We start from the raw sequence: 23,354 nt of genomic DNA, 5'->3' as shown, positions 1-23,354 counted from the left end.
TTCTTCATGGTGAGGGTGACAGAGCCCTGGGACAGGCTGCCCAGGGGGTGTGGAGACCTGTCTGGATACCTCCCTGTGCGACCTGTCCTAGGGACCCTGCTTTGGCAGGGGGGGTTAGACTCGATCTCTGGAATCACAGAAGTGTAGGGGTTGGACCTCAGGAGGTCTTAGAGGGCCCTTCCAACCCCTACACTTCTGTGATTCTGTTTAAACATTAACAGTGGCGTTGCAACTGCCAGTAAAGCTGAAGTTGGTAATGCAAGCAAGAAGCTGGGCTACTCCAATCCCGAATGGAGCAACCACATGGGAGGACAAAGCAGGTTCCTGCAGATCCTGCTTCCCTTGAACACCAGGTGTCATTCCCCTCATTCCCCCCCCCCCCCTTTTCCTCCTGCAAATAATTCCACAAGACTATGGCAACACAGGGCTGTGGGCTGTTCTTTACAGATCCTTTTCTAACTCTAGAAGCAGGCTGGCTAAACCTACACACTGCAAACACCACACCCTGCCTGATGGGAAGGAAGACACAAAATTAAGAGGTCAGTGTTCAAACCTTACTGTTCAGGCAGTAGTAATCAAGTCACTCTGTGCAGGTATCTGCTGTCTGTGGGACAGTATGTGAGCATCTCCCACTTGTTTCCAAAGGCTGTTTGCCCATCAGCTGGCCCACAGCACTGCCATGCAGAGCCCTGTGCAAAGAGGCTGCTCACAGAGAGGACTCAGGGGAAGTGGGGATCACTAGGATACAGCTGAATCAGGGAAAGCATCTGCCCTGGGAGTGTTATTAAGTGAGACTAAGGAACAAGGTTTGAAGCTTTTTCTATCTAAGGTTCCTGTCACAACCACCTCTGTGAGTCACCTGGGAGTGTGGAAGCCCAGAGACAGCCAGAAGGGTCCCACCACAGAGGTGAACATCTCTCCAGATCGCTGCAATCCTCAAGAGCTGCTGAGAGCAGCTCTGGCTCACAAAAAGAGCTCATGCCTGATGTGCATTGTGGCTTGGACCCTTGGAGTGGAGAGGCAGAATTCCACAGACCCATACATGGTAAGCCATGGGGGCACTCTGCAGGACCCTCTGCACAGCCAAAACGAACCCCAAACCAAACCACAACCCACTGAGCCAAGCAAGCAGGAGCAGAACACCCAAGCACCCCCTCACAGTGACCAACAGCATCAGCAGGTTAAAACAAGCTCCTCCTGCCAAGACAGAAACTATGGAGGGAACATGGCTACAGCTGCAGTGTGAGCTGGGAGTATCCTCCAGCAGCTGGGACACAGATCCCTGCAGCAAGGCACAGCCCTGCAGCAAGGCACAGCCCTTCCTTGCAGGGGGAGGGCTCCCTTTGGCTCTCCTGTACTATCACATCACACAAACCACCCCAGCAGCCTGTTCAGCATCACCTGCCAACCTGCCCTCCCCGCTCAGCACTCTCTTCTCCAACCAACAAGGCTCAGCCAAGCTGCACACCAAGGAGTGGAGCTCACAGGCTGCTCTGCCACCCGCTGGCTCCATCCCAGGAAAGCAGCTGCACGGCAGGGAAGGCTGATCTCACATTCCTTGCTGCCTTCTGAAGCAGCAAGAAGTCTGTGCTGACATCACTTTGTACAAGGGTGAGGGGAAAACCCACCAAGCCAGGGCAGGCTGGGTGCAAAGCTGAGGCCTTGGTTTATGAAGGAAGACTGGTTGCAACTGGAAGGGCCAGTTTATTAGAGAAACCTCGTAATGGCAGAGAATTCACAACACATTGGAGAGGGTCCAGGCCTGCTGAGGAGGGGGAGGCCAGTCTTCTGCAGCAGCCCAGATCTACCTTCCCCAGCTCCAACCCCAGCAGGTGCCACAAAAGGGAGGGTTAACTGCAACACAGCTTATGTTTACAAGCAGCCTGAGAGAGCCAGTATTAAAGTTCAAAAAAAGCCTCCCCGTTAGACAACAGTTAAAACAAAAAAAAAAAGGGTTTAAAATGTTAAAAAAAGCTCTGTGTTCTTCTTTGCAGCATAATGGGGAGGCAAAGGTCTACAACACACAGGTCTCTGTGGGTCTCGGTCTGCTCTACCAGTGAAGGCCAGAAGGGGGGGTCTTCTCATCTTTGTTGCTTTCCAGAGAAAAGGGTGGGATTCGGACATCAAAGTGGGAGCCATCAGGCCTCTCAAATCGGAAAGTACCCCTGCAAAACAACAGCAGAGACCACGCTGAGGCCAGGGACAGACAGGGCTGGGAATTATCAGTAGGTAAGACGGGAGCTCTTCCGTAATCCTGCGTGGGGACTCCAGGGCTGCATCTGCAAGGGTGGTCTGGCAACAAGCACATCTGCCTGCCAAAGGATTCTTGAAGAGCCCTGAGCTGTTCACATCCCATCCCCAGTGCACGTGTCCTGGATAAAGATGTCAGGATCGGAGCCTCTGGGGCAGCTCACCCCACACATCCACGGCAGCGCTGACCCAACGCCCACCCCACAGGAGACACAACCTCCTGGGCTGGTTTTACAAGGTGGTTACAGGCAAATTCAGATGGGGATTGCTTGTCTGTGACACTAGGAAATGCCATCACAGCTGCAGTTTCTGCTCTGCATTTCAGAATGGCATCTGCCTGTCCTCATACAAACAAAGCCTGTGTTTACTGCCCTGAGCCACAGGCAACTGTGCTGCAGAACATGACATGGACAAGATTGTACAGATAAACTAACAGGTTCTCGTGACAGAGAGGACACAATCCAGTCAAGCAGAGCAGCTTCAGAGACAAAAGGTTCTGCAGCTCACTTCAGGATGCATGCAGAGAGAGAAAAACTACTACACGGGCTGGTTTCATTCCCCAAGCAATTCAGAATGCTTCAAAGTGGAAAACCAAGGTTTGTCCCGTAGGCAAAGAGCTGCTCTCTTGCTTTTCCCAACTTAAGGGCAGTTCTGAGGCAGCTTAACTCTGAGACTGATTGACTCAGGAAATGCCAGACCTGTTGTACAGAGGGTGAGAGGTGGCCATGCATTTCTGGTCGCTCAGATGACACCAAATGCACTAACCCAACTGAAATGGGAACAGAGGGAAACCGCTTTAACCCACTGAGCACCCTCCTACCTGCACTTACAGAAGAGAGGATGTGAGCACCAGGCAGACGAAGGCCTCATCTGGCCTAAACTGGGAATAACCCCACATGCCAATTCCTTGTGGACACACAGCTTCACCCAGGCACCAAACCAAAGCTCGGTCCTCTCCAAAGAGAGGAGATACCAGCACACACATCCCTGCTGCCTAGGGAAACACTCTCACAGCGAGGACTGCGAGGGACACAAACTGCACACAGCAGAAGATGACACAGAACTGCTTCATGTCTTTTCAAATCCAGTCTAGACAGACCAAAGAAGGAGGATAAATTAGCCTGGAACCTCTCCTGGTGCAGAGATTCAGTAGATCATCTGATCACTAACTGGAATACTGCTATAAACATAGAATGCTCGTAGGCATTTTAATTCTCAACCATGCCCCATCCATCCAGTCCACTTCCACCCACCTTTCAGCCATAACTCCAGGCTGCAAACTGCATCCCAGCTCAGTGCTGCAGGGTCCTACATCTAAACCACTACTGCAGTAATAAATGCTCCTTACCACATGTGACCACTGGATGCCTGCAGGGAGACGTGACTGCTGTACTGAAATGCTGGCTGTTCTTTGGATAAAACTGGCTCCTGAGAAGACAAGAAGAGACCAGTCTGCCTCAGCAATGCATCTGAAACGTTTCTCCACAGACAGGCATCAACAGGAAACGTATAGAGTGAGGAAAACACAGATCCATGCCTGAGCATCACCACCAGTTACACAGCAAACAATCTGCCCAGTGAGTAGGGCCAGAATCATGTACTATTCCAATTCCCTCATTACCAGTCACTTAGGATCATCCTCCAGCAGTGAGAGGTTTCAGCTCACACACACTAACAACAGATGAAAAGCTCACATGGTTTTTTCATTGCCAGTTTCCCATCCCATCTATTTCTACTGCCCACTAAGCGACTCGCTGGCAAATCAACCCAAGGCAGGGGATTCCAGCAAAGGGGCTGCACTTCCCAAAAGCAGCTACACAATACTTACCCTTCCTACAACACCACGCCCCCTGACTGTTTCCAAGGTGCCAGACAAGCTAAATATCCTCCAGTGCCGCTCTCGGAGTTGAACCACTTCGCTGTCAAGGTTCTCCAAGCGAATACAGTAGCGCCACTGGAGAGAAGAAAGGCTGTTATCAAGAACTGGTATCAGCTGCAAACAGTTGTTAGCCCATAGCTGATACTGGGAAACAGTTGCCAGGCAAGGGCTACTCTCTCTCAGAGCTTAATCACACAGCAATGATGCTGCAGTAAATAAACTCCTTCCCTTTAGCTGCTTTTTGAAACAAAAGGCACTTACCCAGTAGACATGGGAATTCTGGGCTTCCTGTCAAGAGAAACAAGAGACTTTAGCTGCTGCCCTTCAATGCTCAGCGCCAAAACCTCTTCAGCTGTCAGCACAGCACAAGCACAGGGGGCTCTCCCTCCACGCCAGAGCGACACAAGGCAACTCAGATGAGCAGAGAGACAGCTGCTCTCTGAAGCAGTCCATCCTGGCACTGGCTCTGCTCTAGACATGTCATCGGGAGGTGGGAGATTTACAAGGATCGTGTGACTACAGAGGGTTGATCTCCATGTTAATTAAGCACTTTCTACAGATCTAGAAACACCCATTTCCATGCCTTTAGGTGCCTGTTTTTCTGACAGGGTTTGGATCAGCTTGGGCTCCAGAAATTGCAAATACACACCAAAATATTCCCCAGTCACCACACAGGCTCCCTTGTCGTCTGGACCCAGAAATCAAACGGCTGCATTAATTCCCAGCCCTCCCACTCAGATGTTCATTAGAGCCTCGTTATTTTGGGTGGTCCACATGAGGTTCATGCTATAAAGGGTACATGGTTATCAACTAAATCCAGGTGGCTGTACCCAAACCCTCCAACCCACATCAGAACCAGGAAACAGGGGCAGACACCCAGAGAGCTCATCAGTGGGCAGGATAACGGACGTGTCTGTCATTACAGGGCAGGTGACCTCAGTGCCACCCATTACACACCTGCCCATCTGTGACCATTTCACAAGCCTTGTGAATAATCTTCCTCAGTGGCTCGCTAACACTGTCCTGTGGAACAGCACAGCATAGCTCCCTTCCTCCAAATAACAACCAAAAGCCAAGCTTGCAGGAGCCCTTCCCCAAAAACACGTGGCACAACTATTTCATGTTCATACCTCTACCAAACGTAACAAGGAAACTGCAACTGTGATTAATAAGTTTCTCCAGTAAGCAGAAGGCACCTTCAGTTAGTAAACTGGTCTTAGAAACATGCAAGTGAACCAGATGGCAGCGACAGGAGGCACAGACCTACCCTCATGCCCATGTAGAAGGGGATGACGGTGACACGGATGTTCTCCGTGGTTTCTCGGTGCACGTCGGAGAGCTCAAGCCAGGGGTGGTTCTTCTCCTGCCAGGCACACAGCGTGTCCCTCGCTACAAAGGGTGGAGCTGGGGGGAGGGAGTTCACAATCACAATCATCACAAGGTTGGAAGAGACCTTTGTAGATCATGGAGTCCAACCATTCCCATCCTAAGCTAAACCAGATCCCTAAGTACCTCAGCTACCCTTTTTCTGAACACATCCAGGGAAGGGGACTCAGCCCCTCCCTGGGCAGCCTGTTCCAGCCCTGACAACTCTTTCAGTAACAAATGTTTTTCTAATATCCAATCTGTCCCTGCCCTGGCCCAGCTTAGTACCATTGCCCCTTGTCCCATCTCCTGTCACCTGGCTGAAGAGACCATCACCCACCTCTCTACAACCTCCCTTCAGGTAGTTGTAGGTGGTGATAAGGTCTCCCCTCAGCCTCCTCTTCTCCAGGCTGAACACCCCCAGCTCCCTCAGCCGCTCCTCATATGATTTGCCCTCCAGCCCCTTCCCCAGCCTGGTTGCCCTTCTCTGCACTTGCTCAAGGGCCTCAATGTCCTTCTGATGGTGGGGAGCCCAGAACTGGACCCAGTACTCAAGGTGTGGCCTCACCAATGCCGAGTACAGGGGCACAAGTTGATGAGAGGCAAACCATAACCTGAGTCCTTCTCCATCAAAGCAACTCCCATCACGTCGTTATAAAAATTACTGAAAGGAAGTTTTACAGTAACACATCCCAAACCAGGCCAAGAGTTTTATAGTGTATCCAAGATGATGGTTCTGGATACTTGTCATATAGTACTGCAAGTATCTGGCTCTGAAGATTTCCCTCTGACACCAGAAATTACCTTTAGTTTGGTCGTACATGAGAAACCGCTCAAAGAGCTCGTGCTGGATGGGCACTTGATCAGTGGAGCTGTAGGGAAGGATATCTTCATGGCTTACATAGTCTAAACCTGGAAAAGAAACCAACAAAAGCCACTGAATTACTCCAGAAAAGAGCAGGTCAGAAGGAATGGCTCACACTAGGTGAGAGAAGTTAAGAAAAGGATTTTGGCAGCAGCCAAAGCTGACGCCGTGACTGTGAGCAGGAATGGGGGAAAGGGGCCAGTGATAACCCTTGGCAGCATTCTCTGATAACCACACACTGCCTGGGAAATGACTGCATGGTCAGAGAAGGGCTTTGGGCAGGAAATGCACAGAACAAGAAGAGATCCAGCTGTCCTGGTAACACAGTAACACCTGTGTGATCAGGGACACGTACAGGATCTGTGTCCCTAGAGCTCAAGTGTGTGATCAGAGGCTGCCCAACTTCCACCCACCCAGAAGAGCTTCGTGTACTTGAGCCTGTTGTTTCTAGCCAGGCCCTAAACCCCAGAGGGGTTCATCACAGGAACTGCTGCTTTGCTGGCAGAAGCTGAGTGTTGGAGACTGTTCTGAGCTCGCCTGGCGGCAGCCCCCACCTCCACAGAGGTCTGCAGGTGTGTTTCACTCACCTGGGATGGCATAGAGGGCTCTGCTGTCATCATGGTTTGCCAGGAACGTCACTGCTTCTGTCTGTGATCTCTGGGACTGAGAAAGAGAGAGGTTTATGTCCTTCTGTGGGCCACATTTCACTTCCCTGTTGTGGTTTCTGAAGTGGGTAACATTTCCTTTAATTAACCCATTCACCTCAGAACATTCCTCCTTTTTGATTTCCTAGACTAATTCCCAACTCAAACAAGTGAGGAGCATTTTCAGTGCTGCAGTCTGTAAGGACCTGTAAGTAGGAATGCCAACAGGATGAGGAAGTGAGGTTGGAGAGGGGAAAAGGGCTCCAGAAAACAGCCATGTGACATTCCAGATTATCTTTCTCAGGGAAAATAGGACTTGAAGAAAAACCTGTCCTAACACTCTGAACAAGTTAGCCATCATCATAGCCCTTTTATTTCAGTGCCTGTCCATCTAAAGCCTTCCTATAGGAGATACTTGAGTTTCCATAGCAAGATCATTGGTTACTTACTATATGTGGACAATCACGGGCATCTATTAGCACCTGGTAGTAAGTGTGGGTTTTGCCCTTGACCTCTTTGGAACCATGGCCTGCTGCGTTCTCACTCCTAAGGGGAAAAGCAGAGCACTGAGTTGAAGCACAGGATGGCAGCAAACTCCTTACCAGAGCCAAGCACACTCATAAGCAGAGGTTTAAAACAAACAAACACTTCACAGTCTGTAATCATTCAGTTCCACCTAAATTAAACCCAGCCACCCACCCCACAGACGAGCCGCGGTGTCAGTCAACAGTGTTTGTCAGAGGCACCACAGCTCTGTGCTCAGACTCAGTTGTTCTTCCTGCTCAGTCCCATCTCTTGTTTGTGCTGAGTACTTCTCCTGCCCTCTGATTCCCTGCTTACTCCTCCTTCCTTCCCAGCTCCAAACACCCAGCACACTCAGGCAGGGGGGAAATGGATGGAACAGGGGAGAGGAGTGAACAGTGACACAGTCTACAGGAAGGATGGACTTGGCCTACTGGGTGGAAACTGGGGAGGCAGCTGACAAATCCAACTCACTGGCAATTTTTTAACACAGAGACCTAACTCAAAAAAGCAACACAAGGTGGGGGGTTTAATAACAAGGAATGCCAGGAGCATGGTTTGTTGCTGGCTGGGTTTTCTCACTTCCTTCACACACACTCAATCTTTCCTAATTCCACCCTGTCTTTAATCAATAGAAAATTGTTACAAAATTGTCCTGGTTTAACTCTATCCTAGCCAAACCCAGGACAGAAATTAACTCCCAACCTTTCTTCTTTAAGCACCTCACTTCTAGCTGACATTCACACAAAACAGTCCCATACCAACGTCCTCCTTAAAAAGACTTGTTTACCCCAACCAGGAAAACCTGCTCAAAAATGTAAAGGGAACAGTAGAGCAAGATATAAACCAGAACAAATCCTTACTTTTCTGGGACAGGAGAAGCCACATCCCGATCATAAAGCCTGGCCTGCCAGGGAAACAGGACTATTCCTCGGTAGCCAAACACGCTGTGAAGAAATAGCTGAAAGGAACAAACAACTGCATTTGAATACACAGCAAACCTTAAACAACAGGAAACATGAAGCCAAAGGCTCTTTTGTGACAGTATTTAAAGAAAAAATACATTAAAAAGCTGTTAACTGAGGTAAAACTAGAAACATTTACAAACACCGTGAATGCAGGGGATGGGAAGGCAGAATCACCACTCTGTGAACCCAGAGAAGAAACAAAGAAGGAACATAAACAGCCTGGGGTGAGGAACAAATTCATGTCATCTCTACCCTGTAAAAGTGAATGGCTAAACTAGTAATAAAGTAATGGAATGGCAGAAGCAAAGAAAGGCCACCAGCATGGGAGCAACCAGTCAGGAACACAGAAACAAATCTGTGCATCATGAGCCCAGATATCACAAGTTCAGCTGTTACTGAATCCATCATCTTTTTTTTGCTCCTAGAGGGAAAAATCCCTTAAATAAAACCAGGGGAGTAAATGCCATTGTAGGAACAGTTGTGTCACGCTGCAGATTCTTATCAACTCGCTACTGTCAGATGACTGACAAACTGCAGACACAGCACAGACGAGGAGCAGCGGACTGTGAAGCTTCTGGCCTTCTACTAGAACGCAACAGGCTCCTCCAAGTGAAATCACTCAGCTACCCCACCTCTGTGGAACGAGCCTGTGGGGTCAGCTCTGCTCCCCAGAACCACTCACCTGCCCCGTCTCGTACTTGCCGTGCTGCTTTGGTGCCTCAAACACCCCCACAGTCTCCAGCACTTTGCCCTCCGGACGGTTTCTAGGAGCAGGGAGGCAGTTGGGTGGATTCCCAGGGGTTTAACCAGCCCCCAGGGCCACACAGCACCTGAGCCCCGGGTGCTGGCCCAGCACAGTCCCCCCCTCCCCACCCCCCCTTTCCAGCTCCACACATCCCCCAGCAAAGTGCTGGTACCCACCAGGCCGCCCAGTCCCCCACCCCCGCCCTGAACACCCCCCATCCCTCGCCCAGCTGCCCCTTTAGCCCACCCCCCCCCTCCCACAGCCCCACGACCCCCCAACTCTCCAGTCTCAACCCAACAGCCCCCCACACCCCCCTCAAACGCTCCCGCACCCCTCACCCCCAAACCCCCCCTCCCAGCCACCCCCCCCCACCGCCCGCCTCCCCCCAAACCCCCCCCCCCCCGGGCCCGCCCCCCTCGCCCCCGCCAGGCCTCACCGCGACGAGAGGTGCCGCCGCGGCGGCAGGAGCAGCAGGGGAAGCGCCGCGGCTCTCCCCGCGCCCAGGGGCCGCAGCCCGCGGGCCGGTGGCGGCTCCCAGAGCGGCAGCCCGCGGGCCCGGCACCGGCCCAGCGCCGCCGTCACGTAGCGCCGCGCCGCGCAGCCCGACATCCCGCGGCCGGGCCGACCCCGCCGCCAGCCCACAATGCACCGCGCACCCCCTCCCCCTTCCCGGCAGCCCCCGCAAAGGGGCCAGCGCCGCTCTAGCCCGTCCCCCGCGCTCTATGGCGCTCCCTGTCGCCTAAGCGACGGCGGCCGGGCAAGATGGCGTCGGCGGTGGAGGCCGGGCCCCGGCTGCGGCAGGCGGTGGAGGGCGGCGAGCTGGCGGAGCTGCCCGCCGGCCTGCGGGCCGAGCTGGAGGCGGCTCTGGCTTCCGAGCGCGGCCTGGTGCCCTTCAGCCTGCTGCGGAGGCTGCACGCCGCGCTGCGGGAGGCAGGTAGGCCCGCAACTCCCACCCCCCCCCGGCTCCACGGGCCGCCACCGGCCGGGCCGCCGTTAACCGCCCCGTTTCCCACCCCCGCAGACTCTCCGCTGTACCTACATGAGCTTCTGGTGGGCAGCGAGATCTATCTGCCCGAGGTGCCGGTACCGCCGAGGGTAGGTGATGGCCGGGCGCGGGGGGCAGCGCTGGCGGGCCCGTCCCGCCCTCTCCCCCCCACCCCACCCCGCCCCGGCCCTCACGGTGGCTCTGCCCTTCCCCCAGAACCCCGAGCTGGTGGCCCGGCTGGAGCGGATAAAGGCCAAGCTGGCCAACGAGGAGTACCGCCGGATGACCCGCAACATCACCGGCCAGGTGAGGGGCTCCCTGCGGCCAGGATTCAGTCCTCAGCAGGAAGCCTCGCAAAGGGAGTTTTGCCCCGTGGGGTGGGTGCAGCACGGGGGGGGGGGGGGGGGGGGAACCCTGGCAGGGGCGTGGGGAGCACACGCTGTAAATACCCAGGGACAGTGGATGGGATGCTGAGGGCAGAGATGGGACAGGGTGGCCAGGAGGGGGAAATATTCAGAGGTGTTGTTGACACCTGGGAACAGCCTGCTCCACCAAAGATCTCAGGTTTTGGTCTGGGAGAATGAGCACCCACAGTACGAGTTTTCCTGGGCACATCTGTGCTGCCTTGTTCTGGAGAATCCTGGCTCTAAAATGAGATGATTCGTGTTGAAATAAAAGCTGATAAAACGAGGTAGTAGTTGGGCACTGATTCTCCCTGAGGAAGAGGTGAGATCTTTTGGCTGGGTGACCATTTGGACAAGCCAGCATCCCTTCCTGCTGACATTCCTCATGATCCCACCCTGCCCATCCCTCCTCCACACGGGTCTCCCTGTGTGTTCAAGCCCCTACACAGATCCTCCCTTTGCATTAACTCTTGTGGGAAGCTCTGCTTGGCTCTCTGTCAAATGTAGCCACTTCATCTATCAACTGGGGTGGTTTTAGCAGAGCTGGGTGGTGAAAACAGCGACAGAGTATTCCCACAGCCCTCTGCTCATCACATTCTTCCCTGCCTCCTCCCCAGTATCTGCCATTTGAAATGGGGTAACCACTTCCAATCTGACAGGGAGCTCTCCAGCTTTTAGTTCTTGGCAGCACACAGGGGACGAGGTGAGACCTCTCAGTGTCTCTCTGCAAGGCAGACCCGCAGCAGGGAGCCTCACGCTCTGAGAAGAGCTTTGCCTAGAAGCCCATCCCTTCTCACCGTCCCTGAAGCGCAGCAGGGAAGTAAAAGCAGAGAAACCTGGGTGCTGTGGAGCTGCTGTTCCCCTGCCCCTCACCCTCCCACCCCCTCCCCGAACTCCTCAGGCTCAGGGACAGCACAGGGCACCAGCGTCGCGTTTATTCCGCGGTTCACGTTGAAGTACAACCCATCACAGGCTGGTTCAACCCCTTCTCGCAGGAGGCGAACGGGACCTTGTCTGAGCTGGGGAGGGAAGGTGAGTGGCTGCCTGTCCTGCTGAGCACGCACCTACAGGTCAGTCGGGGAAACAGGCGCGCCGCTGGCTGGTGACAGCACACACAGCCCTGTTGCCGCCAAGAAGAGGGTTCCTCAAGCTGAAGGGGCAGCTTGTTGCTCACTGGGACAAACATCCTGGAGCGCTCCGTCAGCAGGGTGACAGCACAGCCCCGGCCCTACTCTCCCCTTACCTAAAAGCCTTTCCCCTTCTCTCCAGCTCACTCTGTTCGAGCTGTTGTCATCACCGTGTTTAACTTCTTCGTCACCGTGGCGGCCGCCTTCGCCTGCACGTACCTGGGCAGCCAGTACGTCTTCGCGGAGACCGCGGCGGTGAGTGAGCCCGCGGCCCCGGAGCCTGTTTGCAGCGCGGGCAGCAGCTCACAGGGTGACTCCTCTCTCCTCCTGTGTCCCCAGCGCGTCCTCTCAGCGGTGATTGTGGCCTCGGTGGTTGGCTTGGCTGAGCTGTATGTGATGGTACGAACCCTGGAAGGGGACCTTGGGAAGCTATGATGGCGGGTGTCCCTGCGAGCTGGAGGCGCTTGACCTCCCCCAGAAGTCGATAGTTTGGGGCAGGTTTATCTTCTGCCATCTGGTTGTACCTGCTCCTGCTCCGGGCAAGGCTGCTGCATTCCTCAGAGCTCATCCTTTGCTTCCTGTTCCTCAACGTTCCTGTAACAACACATGGATTAAAAATCCTGTGGCTGCGGAAGAGGGAACAGCAGTGGACTCTCACCACCTGGGCTCAGAGAGGCGCGTTGGCTCCCGTTGTTCCTGTTCTCCTGTGAAGTTGCTGTCCCTTTATTCTGGCAATAAATAACCTTGGGTGTCTGCAACCTTCTTCCTGCCTGATGGGAGACGTCTGTTGCTATGCGGAACACCGACCTGACATCTAAAAGACACCAGAGAGAGCTGGGAATCTTCCCTCTGCATCCCACACCCTGCTCTTGCCCAAACCTCCCTCTGCAGACAGGGCAGTGAGGAGTGCTCAGCTCTACCCCCCTGCCAAAGGGTGCCCAACTTCTGTGGGTAGGGAAGGGAAACTTCTCAACACAGATCCCCAGGGGCTCTTCTTAGAGAAGGGAGCCAGCCTGGGGCACCCACAGCGGGGAGGGGGTGACAAGCTTGTCCCTGTGGACCCGGACACCTGCCAGGTGGGCACCCTGCCAGGGCTGGACACGGTGATTAATGCTCTGATGGCAGCTAAGCCCCTCTGTGAACACGCTTTAATATCCGATACGGGGAGATCTGCCGGCACCTGCGAACGTGCCTGCGGATTAGGGGCGGCTGCGCCACAATCATCCGCGGATACCGGCCCAGATTAAGGTATTTTGTTCCAAAAGATTAGTTGGCATTAGGGGGCTGATGGGGACCCGACCCCGCCACAGACCACGCCGGCATTTAGGAGATTGGATGACATCCCTGGGACCTTTGGGACCGGCAGCAATTCCACACCCTAATGAAATCGAGGTGCTAAGCCGGGGGTCTCGGTGCCACGGGGAAGGGGGTGGGGTGGGGTGTCCTGGTGCTGGGGGGTGCCCCACCGCTACAGCTCGCCCAGGTTGGTGATGGCCGCGCTGTAGATGAGGTCGGAGATGGAGCCCAACGAGGTGGGGAGACCCCGAGCCGGGCTGCGGGCTCTCGGTGGAGGCAGGGTGGGGGCCGAGCCCGGGGCGGTGCCTTCGGGGGGTGCCGTGGGAGGACCCCGCTCCCCAGGCTGCGGCAGCGGCGGCAGCGATGGCTCTGGTTTGGTGCTGCGGATCCTGCGGGCACGGCGGTTCTGGAACCAGACCTGGGCCGGGAGAGGGGGGTGGGGGGACGCCGTGAGACGGCGGCAGCGGCGGCCCCGCGAGGGAGGGATGGGGAAGGGGGGGGTCCCGTCCGCGCTCACCTGGATCTTGGCCTCGGGCAGCTGGGTGAGCTCGGCCAGGCGCTCCCGGGTGGCGATGTCCGGGTAGGGCACGGCGGCGAAGGCCCGCTCCAGCTCTGACAGCTGCCCCTGGCTGAACGTGGTCCGCCGCCGCTTCCGCGGCCCTCCCGGGCAGGGGCAGGGGCAGGGGCACGGCCCCGGGCTGCGCCCTCCCTGCCCGCCGCCTGGCCCGCCCGCCCCGTCGGGGAAGCGGAGCAGCGGCTGGGGGGCCCGGGAGGTGTCCGGGGCCGCGCTCATCCTGCCCGGCTCCCTCGGCCCCGCCGCCGCCCTGGCTTTTATTCCCCCACGGGCCCCCCCACCCGGCGGGCTGGGACCGCCCCGAACGGGCGCTGCTGCCCCCTCCTCCCAACACCAGCCTTTCCCCGGCGCCTCCCGGGGCCGGTCCGCTCTACGCTCCCCCCGACGGCAGCGCCCCGGCTGCCTCGGGGACGATGTCCCCCAGCACCCCCGGTACTCATACCTCCACCTCCCGGCGGGACACGGTGGGGTCCTTGACAATCCCGGGCCTCGGAGGGAACTTGGGGGGTGTCCGGTGCCGGGGGGATCTGGGACCCCTTGCTGATGCCGAAGCCTGGGGTCCCCCGCGTCTCCTCCTTGCTTCCCAGGGTCAAGGTGGCAGCGCCTGTTCCCCTGCCCACCTCTCCGTCCCTCCCCTCGCCCCCCGCTGTGCTGTGGCCGCTCTTCCGCGGGGCTGGCACCGGTCAATGTTTAACCGGAGCGGTGGTACCTGTTGTGCGGGGCAGCCCGGGCTGGCTGGCGGTGGCTCCTGCCGGGGCTGGCCGGGCGCTGCGGGCGCCCCGAGCCAGGGGTGCTGGGGGCGAATGGAGTCGGAAGGGCAGCGGGGCTGGGAGCCCCAGGCGGGCACACGGCCCAAAACGCACCCGCGGGGCCAGGAGAGACCGTAAGTCGGCGGGGGAGGGGGGGGGATGTGGGGACGGGGAGGAAGGAAGCCACCCTGTCCTGGAGCAGGCAGGGCCTGGGCAGTGAGCGCTGGCAGCCACACCTGGCAGATAGAGCAGGCTGTGGGCGGGGGGCTGGCACCCCAAAAAGGCTGGGGGCCCATCAGAGGTGTTGTGCTCTGTCCCCTGCCAGGCCCCTGGGCAGGGAGGCGAATGGGTGGGGATGGGAAGATGGTGTGAGCACCGCGTGACCGTGTGCCCCTCTGCCCTGGTGCCTGGGCAGCCTGCGGGCAGATCCCCCAGCCGGGGGGGGGGGCACCCACCACCCCGCTGCCCTCTCTTCCCCAAAGGAGCCCCGGAGAGGAGTGGGATGGCCCCGTGGTGGGCAGAGAGACGCACCTGAGAGTGGTGCTGAGGTAAGGGGGGACACAAAGGGCTCCGGGACACAGTGCGGACCAGCATCACTCCTGCCCGGGGCAGGGGCATGGTGAGGGTCCCCCAGGGTCCCCATGCAGTGACTCTGTGTGTGTGTGTGTGTCCCCTGCCATTAGGGTCCGGCCACTGACCTGCACGGAGACACAGCGAGGTGACCGTCGGGTTGTGCACAGCCTCAGCGACGGCACAGTCCATGTAAGTGTCACCTCCCACCGGGGTTCAGGGGGGGCTGCGGCCACACTGAGCTGCTGCCATCCCCGTGCCCAGGTAAGCGCAGCCAGGCACGATGCCATCTTCGGGTTCAGCGCCGTGTTCGACGCAGGCGCCTCGCAGGAGGCCGTCTTTGAAGGCAGCGGGATGCGGCAGCTGGTGGAGCTGGCGATAGATGGGTGAGTCCCAGCGAGCCCCCCCCGCAGAGCCCAAACCTCCAGCAGCGCCCGCTGTGCTGCACCAGTCCAGGCCTCGCTGGCAGGTCTGCGTTAGAGGGACCGTGCCAGGAGGTGGCACCGCTGTGCCACCCCCGACAGCCATGCCTGAGGCTCAGCATCTTCCCCAGCTTCTCCTGCACCGTCTTTGCCTTTGGACAGACCGGCTCAGGGAAGACCTACACCCTGATGGGACCCCTCACCCAGGTACAGTGCCATCCCCTCCACCTGGCCTGATGATGATGGGATGGGCTTTTCTCACCTGGTCCTGGATGCCCTGATGGTGGGAGGCAGGTGGGTGCCTGACACGGTGTGTCCGCTCACCCTTCTGGCATCTCCGCAGAGCAACACCCCGGCAGCATCCCCAGGGGTGCTGGGGCTGATGCAGAGGTCCTTCGCCTGCCTCCTGGAGCAGAGCCGGAGCCGCGGCTCTGACCTGGCTCTCAGTGCCTCCTACCTGGAGATCTACAATGAACAGGTAAGTGCCTGCCCAGACATCCAGCCTGGTCCCACCAGCATCCCCCACCGCTGCTCCCCCTGGTGCCTCCCCTCTGCTGTCCCACTCAGGTCCGGGACCTGCTGAGGCCAGGGCCACCATGTGCCCTGCCCCTGAGGTGGAGCAAAACCCGCGGCTTCTACGTGGAGAACCAGCTCAGCGTGGACTTCGAGAGCCTGGAGGCCATTGCTGACCTGCTCCTGCAAGGTGCTGAGCTGCAGGCACAGGGCTGGGGCCACACAGGGGCATGTTTGGGAGGTATCAGACCTGGCACAGGGGTTCTCAGCCCCCCCCCCAGAGCTGTTCCCAGGACTGGTGGGGCTTTGACGGCAGCCAAAAGGGGCAGCTCCCCATCCTGTCGCAGAGCCCAGGCAGGCTCGTGTCTGGCAGGAGGTGGGCAGTGGTTACTGTGCTGGGACATGGGCCATCATGGCCTCCTGCAACTCCTGACCCCTCCATTAGGATCCCAGAGGCGACGGACCTCGGCGCACACCCTCAACAGGCACTCGAGCCGCAGCCACGCTCTTCTGACCATCCACGTCCGCAGTCGGACCGTGAGCATGCATCCAGCTCTGGGCACACAGGGAAGAGCTTGGGGGATGGGGGGGGTGTGGGGGGCAGGGCTCTTTGTGTGGGTGCAAAGCTTCAGGGTGGGTGGGAGGTCACGTCCTCTTTCCTACGGATGTGTTGGTGAGGCTGTGGTGAGCAGCTGAGAAGCAGATCCCAGAGCCAGGGGTTGGGAAACTGCTGTGGGGGAAGGAGAGAGAGGGGCCAGAGCATCACCCCCCCCCAACACAGGTCCCCCAGCCCAGCGCCTGCCCCAGCAAGCAGGGCACGCTGTGCTTCGTGGACCTGGCCGGCAGCGAGCGGGTGAAGGAGACCGGCTCCAGTGGAGAGCTCTCCGTGGAGGCCAACAGCATCAACCGCAGCCTTCTGGCGCTGGGTAAATGCCAGAGACACCCCACCCCCATCCCAGCATGGGAGCACCAGCTGCTGGTCCCCACCAGAGCCCGTTGTACCCTCTGTGGCTCGTCCTCTGGCAGGACACTGCATCTCTCTGCTGGCCAAATCTGGAGGGAAGCGGACTCACATTCCCTACCGGGACAGCAAGCTCACCCGGCTGCTGGCCGGCTCGCTGGGCGGCTCGGGCATCACCCTGATGGTACGTGCACAGAAAAGGGTGGGCAGGGGGACACAGAGCCCCCGGGGGGGGGTCTTGCTCTGTGGAGGGGAAGGCTGGAGGGGGACAGCTCACCTGTGGGTCCTCCTTGTCGGCAGGTTGCCTGCATCTCCCCCTCCTCACGCTGCCTCTCCGAGACGCTGAGCACGTTGCACTATGCCAGCCGGGCCCGGAGGGTCACCACCAGACCCCTGGCCAACAGGGTATGGCAGGCAGGGACTGGGGGTGGGATGCTCGGTTCCAGCTCTGGGACCCCTCTGAGCCACCCCCCCCCCCCCCCCTTCATGGCCCCCAGGTGTCCCGGGAGAAGCTGCTGCAAACCTTGGAGGAAGAAATCCGGGCTCTGCAGCTGGAAAACCTCTCCCTGCGCCAGCAGCTGTGCCTGCCCAGGGTGCCAGTGAGGAGTACGAAGGTCCCAGAGACCCCCCTGAGAGCAGGGGCATGGCCAGGCTGGGGAGGCAGGTATGGCCCCACAGGGCTGTGTCACTCCCCTCTCCAAGGGCACCTCCCCTCGGAGGGAGCCCCAGCCTGGCCCAGCCTCTACAGCCTCCTGTGGGACTCGGTGGTGGAGAGCAAGCGGCTGAAGTATGGGGGGCACACGCAGGACCCTCACGGGGCTGGTGGGGCAGCCAGAGCCCTCGGCCAGGCAGCCCCCTGGTGTCAGTCAGCCTCTCCAGGGACTCCTCAGGGCTGGGCAGAGCTCAGTAGACTGCTGGAGGCTGCTGATGCCCTGCCCTGCTCCCTCGATGCTCCCCAGGCAGCCCCAGCTGTCCCCACACCCTGGAGGTGACATCCCAGCTGGCCCCTCCTGCAGAGCCACCCATGGCTCCTGTGACAGCCAGGTCCCTCTCCGGAGTGCCCGTACCCCCCGTGTCCTCCCTGGCCCCCCTGCGAGGCCCCGGCAGCCCGATGTGACACCCACCTCTGCTCCCCGGCTGCCGGTAAGTGTGTGTAGGCCAGAGGCTCCACAGGCATCCTCAGATGGAGCTGTGCCCAGGACAGGGTGCACAAAGCACCCACATGCTGCTCTCTTCCCTCTCCCAGAAGCTGCCTCCCACCTCTGGCCACCCCAGCTGCCTGGGGTGCCCCCAATGGTGCCCTGGGCCAGCTGATGCCTTCATGCCCCAGGTACAGCCCCGAGGGTCTCTTTGGAGGACTGTGGCACTGGTGGCACAGTGCCTGACCCCTCTGCTCATCCCCAGGCACTGCCAATGCCCCCTATGCCAGAGCTGGTCCTTGCTGAGGGAAGCACTGGCGTCCTGCCCCCCGACCAGGACATGGCTCTGCCCAGCTGCCGTCAGCTCCCTGGGCACCCCCAGCCACAGCAGGGGAAGCGGTGAGAACCAAGACCCCCAGGCCAGCCCCTGGCACTGGCTGCAGCCCAGGGAGCCCCTGGGATTATGGGGGGACAGTGGGGCAGCGGGCTGGGGGTTGTTCATGTGTCCTCCCAACAGGAGCCAGGGCAGGAGCAGGAGTTTGTCTCGGCGCCATCTGCTCCCCAGGGACAGCCGGGAGCTGCCAGGCGCTGAGCACTGGCCAAGCCCTGAGGGACAGGTCATCCCTTCCGCACCACCATGGCCAGGGCTGGCGGAGCCAAGAGGTGAGCAGGGTGATGGGGGGTGGGGGGAGGCCAGGAAGTGCCTCAGATGGGATCTGGCAGGGTTGGGCATCCATCCCAGTGCTGGAGACCTGACCCGCTGGCTCCCGGCTGGCAGCCGCCGGTGCCATCCCTCTCCTCCAGTGGGAAGAGGCACCGGACTGGCTGGCAGAGCAGATCTGAGCAGCCACAGCCACGCCATGGATGCAGCAGGGATCTGGCACAACCCACACAGAGTTATTACACCTGGGGGGATGACTGCGTCCCCTGGGCACAGGGGGATCTCAGACTACAAGGACCAGATGGACCACAGGACAGATGGACAGAAGGACAGACATCTCTCCAGCCTGTACAGCACTCACAGTTTATTTCTGCCTAGCTAGGGGCTGTGTGGATGAGCAGCTCTGGCGGGTCCCCCTCTCAGGTCCTCTCCTCCTCGGGCTGCGGGCAGTCCAGCCAGTACTGGCTGACGGAGCGGGGGTAGCGGGGCTGCACCAAGTCCACGTGCTTGGTGCGCAGGTTGGCACGGTAGTACTTGTCTGGGAGGAAGAGGAGATGGTTGTCAGGACAGCCCACCCGTGGGGAAGAGCTGTGGAGAGCTGCCAGCCCTCAGTGCCAGCCCTGGACACCTTCCCACCGTGTCCTGGAGCTCGGGGACATCACAGAACAAGAGGAGATCTCCTCTGGCCTTAGCAGCTCCAGGTCCTGCATCTCTTCTGGAGCCTGCCACCCTGGACTCACCTCCCACAAAGAAGTAGACACTCTGGAGAGTCTTGCACTGGGAGCCTGAGAGCCAGTCGCTTTCCACACCCTCGGAGTCGGAGCCATCCTGCAGCCACCTCCAGAAACCCACATTCGGTGACCGGTGGCTCTTGTACCTCTTGCGCTGGCGGCGAGACTTCCTCCTCCGGGGCTGGTGGGACGCCACGTAGATCCTGCCAGCCATGGCAGCGTCCAGGTTGCTGGGCACCCCCCGCCAGTCCTTGCTGATGTATCGCGCGCTGCTCGCCCCGGCTGGCAAAGAGGCAGAGGGCAAGTGAGAAGGGCAGCGGCGTGCAGGGGGAGCTGGGCCCAGCCCCACGGACAGCCCCCAGCACCCGCTCTGAGACCCAGAGGGATGCTCCAAAGATCTCAGCCTGGATGGGGTGTGTGATGGGGACACAGGGCAGGCAGAGCTAGGAGCAGCCCCTCACCCTCCCTCCCCCACAGCCCTGGCTGGGATCAGCTCTGTGCTGCTGAGCCCCCTTCTCCTTCTCTCCATCTTTCATCTCTCTTGCCCAGGGTTGGGGTGTTTCTGTGGCATTTCCAGTGGGAATAAAGAGTCTGCAGCAGCAGTGCTGTGGGGTGAGGTGGCTGGTGATGGGCTCAGCAGCACGGGGCATAAGGGCTGCAGAGGGTGGGATGCAGGATGCTGTGGGAGATGCAGCTGTGGCCTGGGGGGGAGAGGGTTCCTGTGCACAGCCCAGGCTCCTGCCCAGCACAGCAGCTCATCCAGTGTGCCTGCCCTTCCCAGGCACTGCTCCCTGCCCCTGGGTGCCTGCGCCCCTCCCACCCAGTCACTGTGGGCACCCGCTGGCCCGTTCCCCCCACCCTGGGCTGGCTCAGCCCTTACTCATCCTGCCGCCGAAGAGGATGTGGAAGATGTCCTCCCAGCTGTCACGGTTCATGAAGGCATAGTGGTTGAACACGGCTGAGGGGGAGGACTTCTGGCAGTCGGCCTGCGTGGGCTGGTTGGCGAAGTCGTAGGACCAGTAGTACTTACCTAGGGGAGGACAGGGGGGAATTATGGGGAGCAGCAGCCAGAGGCAGTGGGGAGCCCAGGTGCCGTGCCCTGCCCACAGCCACCAGTGCCAGGCTCTGCCCAGGAACAGGGGGGCTGCTCCTCTTACCCTTGAAGAAATAGACTCTCTCGTTGCCGTGGAAGCTGTGTGCAGGGAGGGCGAAGGCCGCGTCGACATCGTTTGGGATGCCTTCGAAGCCCTCGGCGATGTCACGTGGATACCCAGAGTCCAGGACTCCATCATCAAAGCGCCAGTACTGGCTGCCCTGGGGAGTGTGGGACAGAGCAGAGGGGTGGTCAGGGGGTGGGTGTAGCATCCCCCAGGCATGGGTCTCTCACAGGGAGCATGCAGGTGGTGGGAAGTCCCATGGTGAGGCTGCGGCTGCCTGGGGCTCTGAATAGCCGCAGGGATTTGGGGATAGCTGGCAGACACTGTGTGCACATGTGGAGGGGGACAGGGTGGGTCAGGTGAGCTGTCAGCACCAGCCTGGCAGCACCCCCAGCCTGGCAACCAGGCTCCTGCCTACCTTGAACAGGTAAGTCTTGCCCTGGCAGTTGATGCGAGTGAAGGCTGCATCGATGGGGCCCTCAATGCCCCAGACATCGCTGATGAGCTTGGGGTAGCCGGGCAGCACGCTTGTCTTGTCCAGCTCATAGAAGTACTTCCCTGGGGAGAGAGGGGAGGTGGGAGCAGCAGGAAGGACCACAGCCACCGGCATGGGGTGGCAGCACAGCCACATGTCCCACAGGCCTGGGGAGGGTCCCTGAGGTACCTCGGAAAGCGTAAACGGAACCGTTCTTCAGGTCGGTGAAGGCATCAAACGGTTTCCCGCTGCACAGCTCCTCGGGCTCATCCACGGGGTCCCGCTCCCCAAAACTATTTGGTGTGGTGTTGAGTACCTCCTCCACAGGCACCTCTGTGGGTGTCTCCTCGGTCTCCGGCTTGCTCTCCAGCGTGGGCTGCGTCGGCAACGGGAGGGTGGTCAGTTTCGTGGGGGCTGCCTCCGTGGCGAAGTCAACGGTGAGGTTGTAGTCGAGGTAGTCGTCCTCTGGCAAGGCGAACACGTCTCCCCGGGTCACTGTGGGAGGGAGCAGGTGGGTGTCTGGGAGCCCTGGGGGTCTCCCGCTGGGTCTGGGTGCGGGAACCACTCGCTCCCAGGCAACAGGGACGTGCCCAGCGATCCCCGCTGCAGGCAGCAGTGAGCTGCAGCACCCCGAGCACCAGTTCCTGGTGCTGACTTCTCCCTGAATAGATGGGTGGGTGCAGAGATGACACAGCATGGACCCCAACGAGACCCCGAGGCCACCCTGGCAGCCCCTGCCCTGGCTGGGCGGGTGGCCCCGGGGCTGGTACCTTTGGCTTTGCAGACGGTGGAGTAGTCGTTGCAGCAGCTCTGGTAGTACACGCAGAGGGTGTCACACTGGCACTTGTGCCGCGCGTCAAAGCCGTCATCGCAGCGGCCCACGCAGGAGTCTGCAAGAGCCGACAGCACAGGAGGAGTAATGTGGGGTGGGCAGCAGGGCTGGTGCCTCCCTGCCAGCTCCTGGCGTGCAAGGAAATGTGGGCACATCCCAGATGGAGGGACCCCAAATCTCCATAGGTACCCTCATCCTCGGGGGCTACAGCGGCTCCTCTCACCACTCTCACCCAGGTCCCACACTGGGATGGGAGCCATGGACCCGGCTGTGCTAAGGATCCCATCTCCACACTGGCAGACCGGCTGTAGGGTGTTGGAGGACTTTACCAGGACACTACCGACACCCCTGTACTCCCTGCTTGCCCCGTCCCCATGGCCATCACCGCCCGGCCCCCTCCTCACTGTGCCTGGGCTCCCATCAGCCCAGGAGCCTCACTCACTCCATCCCACATGGAGCTTTCTGGCTCCAGCTCACCTTCAGCAGCACGGGCAGCAGCGAGCAGGGCCAGCACGAGGGCTGGGAAGAGCAGCTTCATCCTGGGCGGCCGGGAGCGCAGCCCTCCTGCGACTGTGCGGGCTGGAGCGCGGCTGCAGCCGGGGCCCAGGCGCCCACTGTTTGCTCAGCCTGCCCCAGAGGGAGAAAACAAACAGGCCAAGGTCAGAGCAGGGGAGAAGGGGCAGAGACACTGTCCCACCAACATCCCCACAGCCCGTGTTGAGCTGGAGGGAGGACGGGGCTCCACGCGCATGCAGGCAGCTCTGAGCTGGCTGGGCTGCCAGTGCCTTCCCAGTTCTGGGAGCAGGGCAGAGCCAGGAACCAGTTTTAGGGCCCTGACACACATTAATACCACAAGGTTTTCCTAGCAAACCTTGAGGTATTAATGCTCTCAAGGGTTAAGGCTCTTGCTCAATCCAGTGTTGGCAAGACAAAACCCTAACAAGAGGGGATGGGGGCAGCGATGCTCGGAGGCCAAAGAGAAAAAAGCCCTGAGCTTGTGCTTGCCCAAAACATCACCATTTTGGAAGACTCACTCTTGGGATTTCAGCTTTCTCAACATCAGCAGGGCTGGGAGCAGACCCAGGGAGCCCCCAAGGCACGGCCGCTCAGGACAGGGCTGGTGCCACCTCTGTGCATGGGGACCAAGGGCCAGGGGTGAGCGGCCGGGAGGGAGCGAGGGAGAGCAGGAGCTCGCTGCACTTTCACTGCAGTAGGCAAACAAAAGCCTGTGTATTTTGCTCCCGTCATTCCCCTTCCAACCAATCTTTTCAGTTACTAATTAATGTCGACTCAGCTCTTCTAGCAGCTCCTGATAACTCTGGGATGTTTATTTAATCAGGGGCAAGGAGCAAACGCACAGGAGGCTACGGAGCCACTGCCTCCAGCTGCCACTGTGGCACTGCTGGGGCAGGAGCTCCGTGGGGACTGGAGCTCTGTGGGTTCAGGAGCTCCATGGGGACTGAAGCTCCATGGGGACAGGAGCCCTGTGGGGTCAGGAGCCCCGTGGGATCCGGCCCCTG

At 59.2% G+C, this 23,354-nt stretch overlaps 5 protein-coding genes across 6 annotated transcripts; 2 read left to right on the top strand and 3 right to left on the bottom strand.

The window, feature by feature from the left end:
- Positions 1-1,684: 1,684 nt before the first annotated feature.
- POLDIP2 (DNA polymerase delta interacting protein 2) lies at positions 1,685-9,864 on the bottom strand. The gene is made up of 11 exons (XM_084273277.1): positions 9,675-9,864; positions 9,176-9,257; positions 8,389-8,486; positions 7,453-7,549; positions 6,947-7,022; positions 6,299-6,406; positions 5,397-5,533; positions 4,391-4,417; positions 4,079-4,204; positions 3,599-3,678; positions 1,685-2,165 (listed from the first exon to the last, which is right to left on the bottom strand). Exons 1-11 carry the CDS (start codon positions 9,845-9,847, stop codon positions 2,051-2,053), a joined length of 1,119 nt encoding a protein of 372 aa, XP_084129403.1. The 5' UTR covers positions 9,848-9,864; the 3' UTR covers positions 1,685-2,050.
- A 125-nt stretch (positions 9,865-9,989) lies between these two features.
- On the top strand, positions 9,990-12,517 carry VMA12 (vacuolar ATPase assembly factor VMA12). Of its 2 annotated transcripts, XM_084273279.1 has the most exons (6): positions 9,990-10,172; positions 10,260-10,333; positions 10,440-10,529; positions 11,623-11,659; positions 11,897-12,009; positions 12,094-12,517. In XM_084273279.1, the coding sequence occupies exons 1-6, from the start codon at positions 10,001-10,003 to the stop codon at positions 12,187-12,189; spliced, it is 582 nt and encodes a 193-aa protein (XP_084129405.1). In that variant the 5' UTR covers positions 9,990-10,000; the 3' UTR covers positions 12,190-12,517. The 2 variants fall into 2 exon arrangements, with proteins under 2 accessions (XP_084129405.1, XP_084129404.1); XM_084273278.1 differs by having other exon boundaries at positions 11,897-12,517.
- Positions 12,518-12,654: 137 nt separating this feature from the next.
- On the bottom strand, positions 12,655-13,934 carry SEBOX (SEBOX homeobox). The gene is made up of 2 exons (XM_084273280.1): positions 13,568-13,934; positions 12,655-13,468 (listed from the first exon to the last, which is right to left on the bottom strand). Exons 1-2 carry the CDS (start codon positions 13,841-13,843, stop codon positions 13,223-13,225), a joined length of 522 nt encoding a protein of 173 aa, XP_084129406.1. The 5' UTR covers positions 13,844-13,934; the 3' UTR covers positions 12,655-13,222.
- A 493-nt stretch (positions 13,935-14,427) lies between these two features.
- On the top strand, positions 14,428-18,939 carry KIF12 (kinesin family member 12; the record flags this gene model as incomplete). Its single annotated transcript, XM_084273275.1, has 17 exons — positions 14,428-14,507; positions 14,856-14,921; positions 15,057-15,135; positions 15,208-15,329; positions 15,497-15,572; positions 15,709-15,843; positions 15,933-16,068; positions 16,324-16,415; positions 16,669-16,804; positions 16,905-17,023; positions 17,140-17,244; positions 17,337-17,626; positions 17,799-17,982; positions 18,086-18,169; positions 18,244-18,377; positions 18,496-18,641; positions 18,757-18,939. 17 exons carry the CDS (start codon positions 14,428-14,430, stop codon positions 18,819-18,821), a joined length of 2,049 nt encoding a protein of 682 aa, XP_084129401.1. The 3' UTR covers positions 18,822-18,939.
- A 49-nt stretch (positions 18,940-18,988) lies between these two features.
- VTN (vitronectin) lies at positions 18,989-22,449 on the bottom strand. Its single transcript, XM_084273276.1, has 8 exons — positions 22,312-22,449; positions 21,773-21,892; positions 21,192-21,497; positions 20,946-21,085; positions 20,528-20,684; positions 20,251-20,400; positions 19,380-19,652; positions 18,989-19,177 (listed from the first exon to the last, which is right to left on the bottom strand). Exons 1-8 carry the CDS (start codon positions 22,370-22,372, stop codon positions 19,059-19,061), a joined length of 1,326 nt encoding a protein of 441 aa, XP_084129402.1. The 5' UTR covers positions 22,373-22,449; the 3' UTR covers positions 18,989-19,058.
- Positions 22,450-23,354: the final 905 nt, after the last annotated feature.

The sequence above is a fragment of the Gallinula chloropus genome (assembly GCF_964237585.1).
Source record: "Gallinula chloropus genome assembly, chromosome: 19".
Lineage (NCBI taxonomy): Eukaryota > Metazoa > Chordata > Aves > Gruiformes > Rallidae > Gallinula > Gallinula chloropus.
The sequence above is the reverse complement of the archived record's forward strand: the minus strand, read 5'-3'. Positions and strand labels throughout refer to the sequence as shown.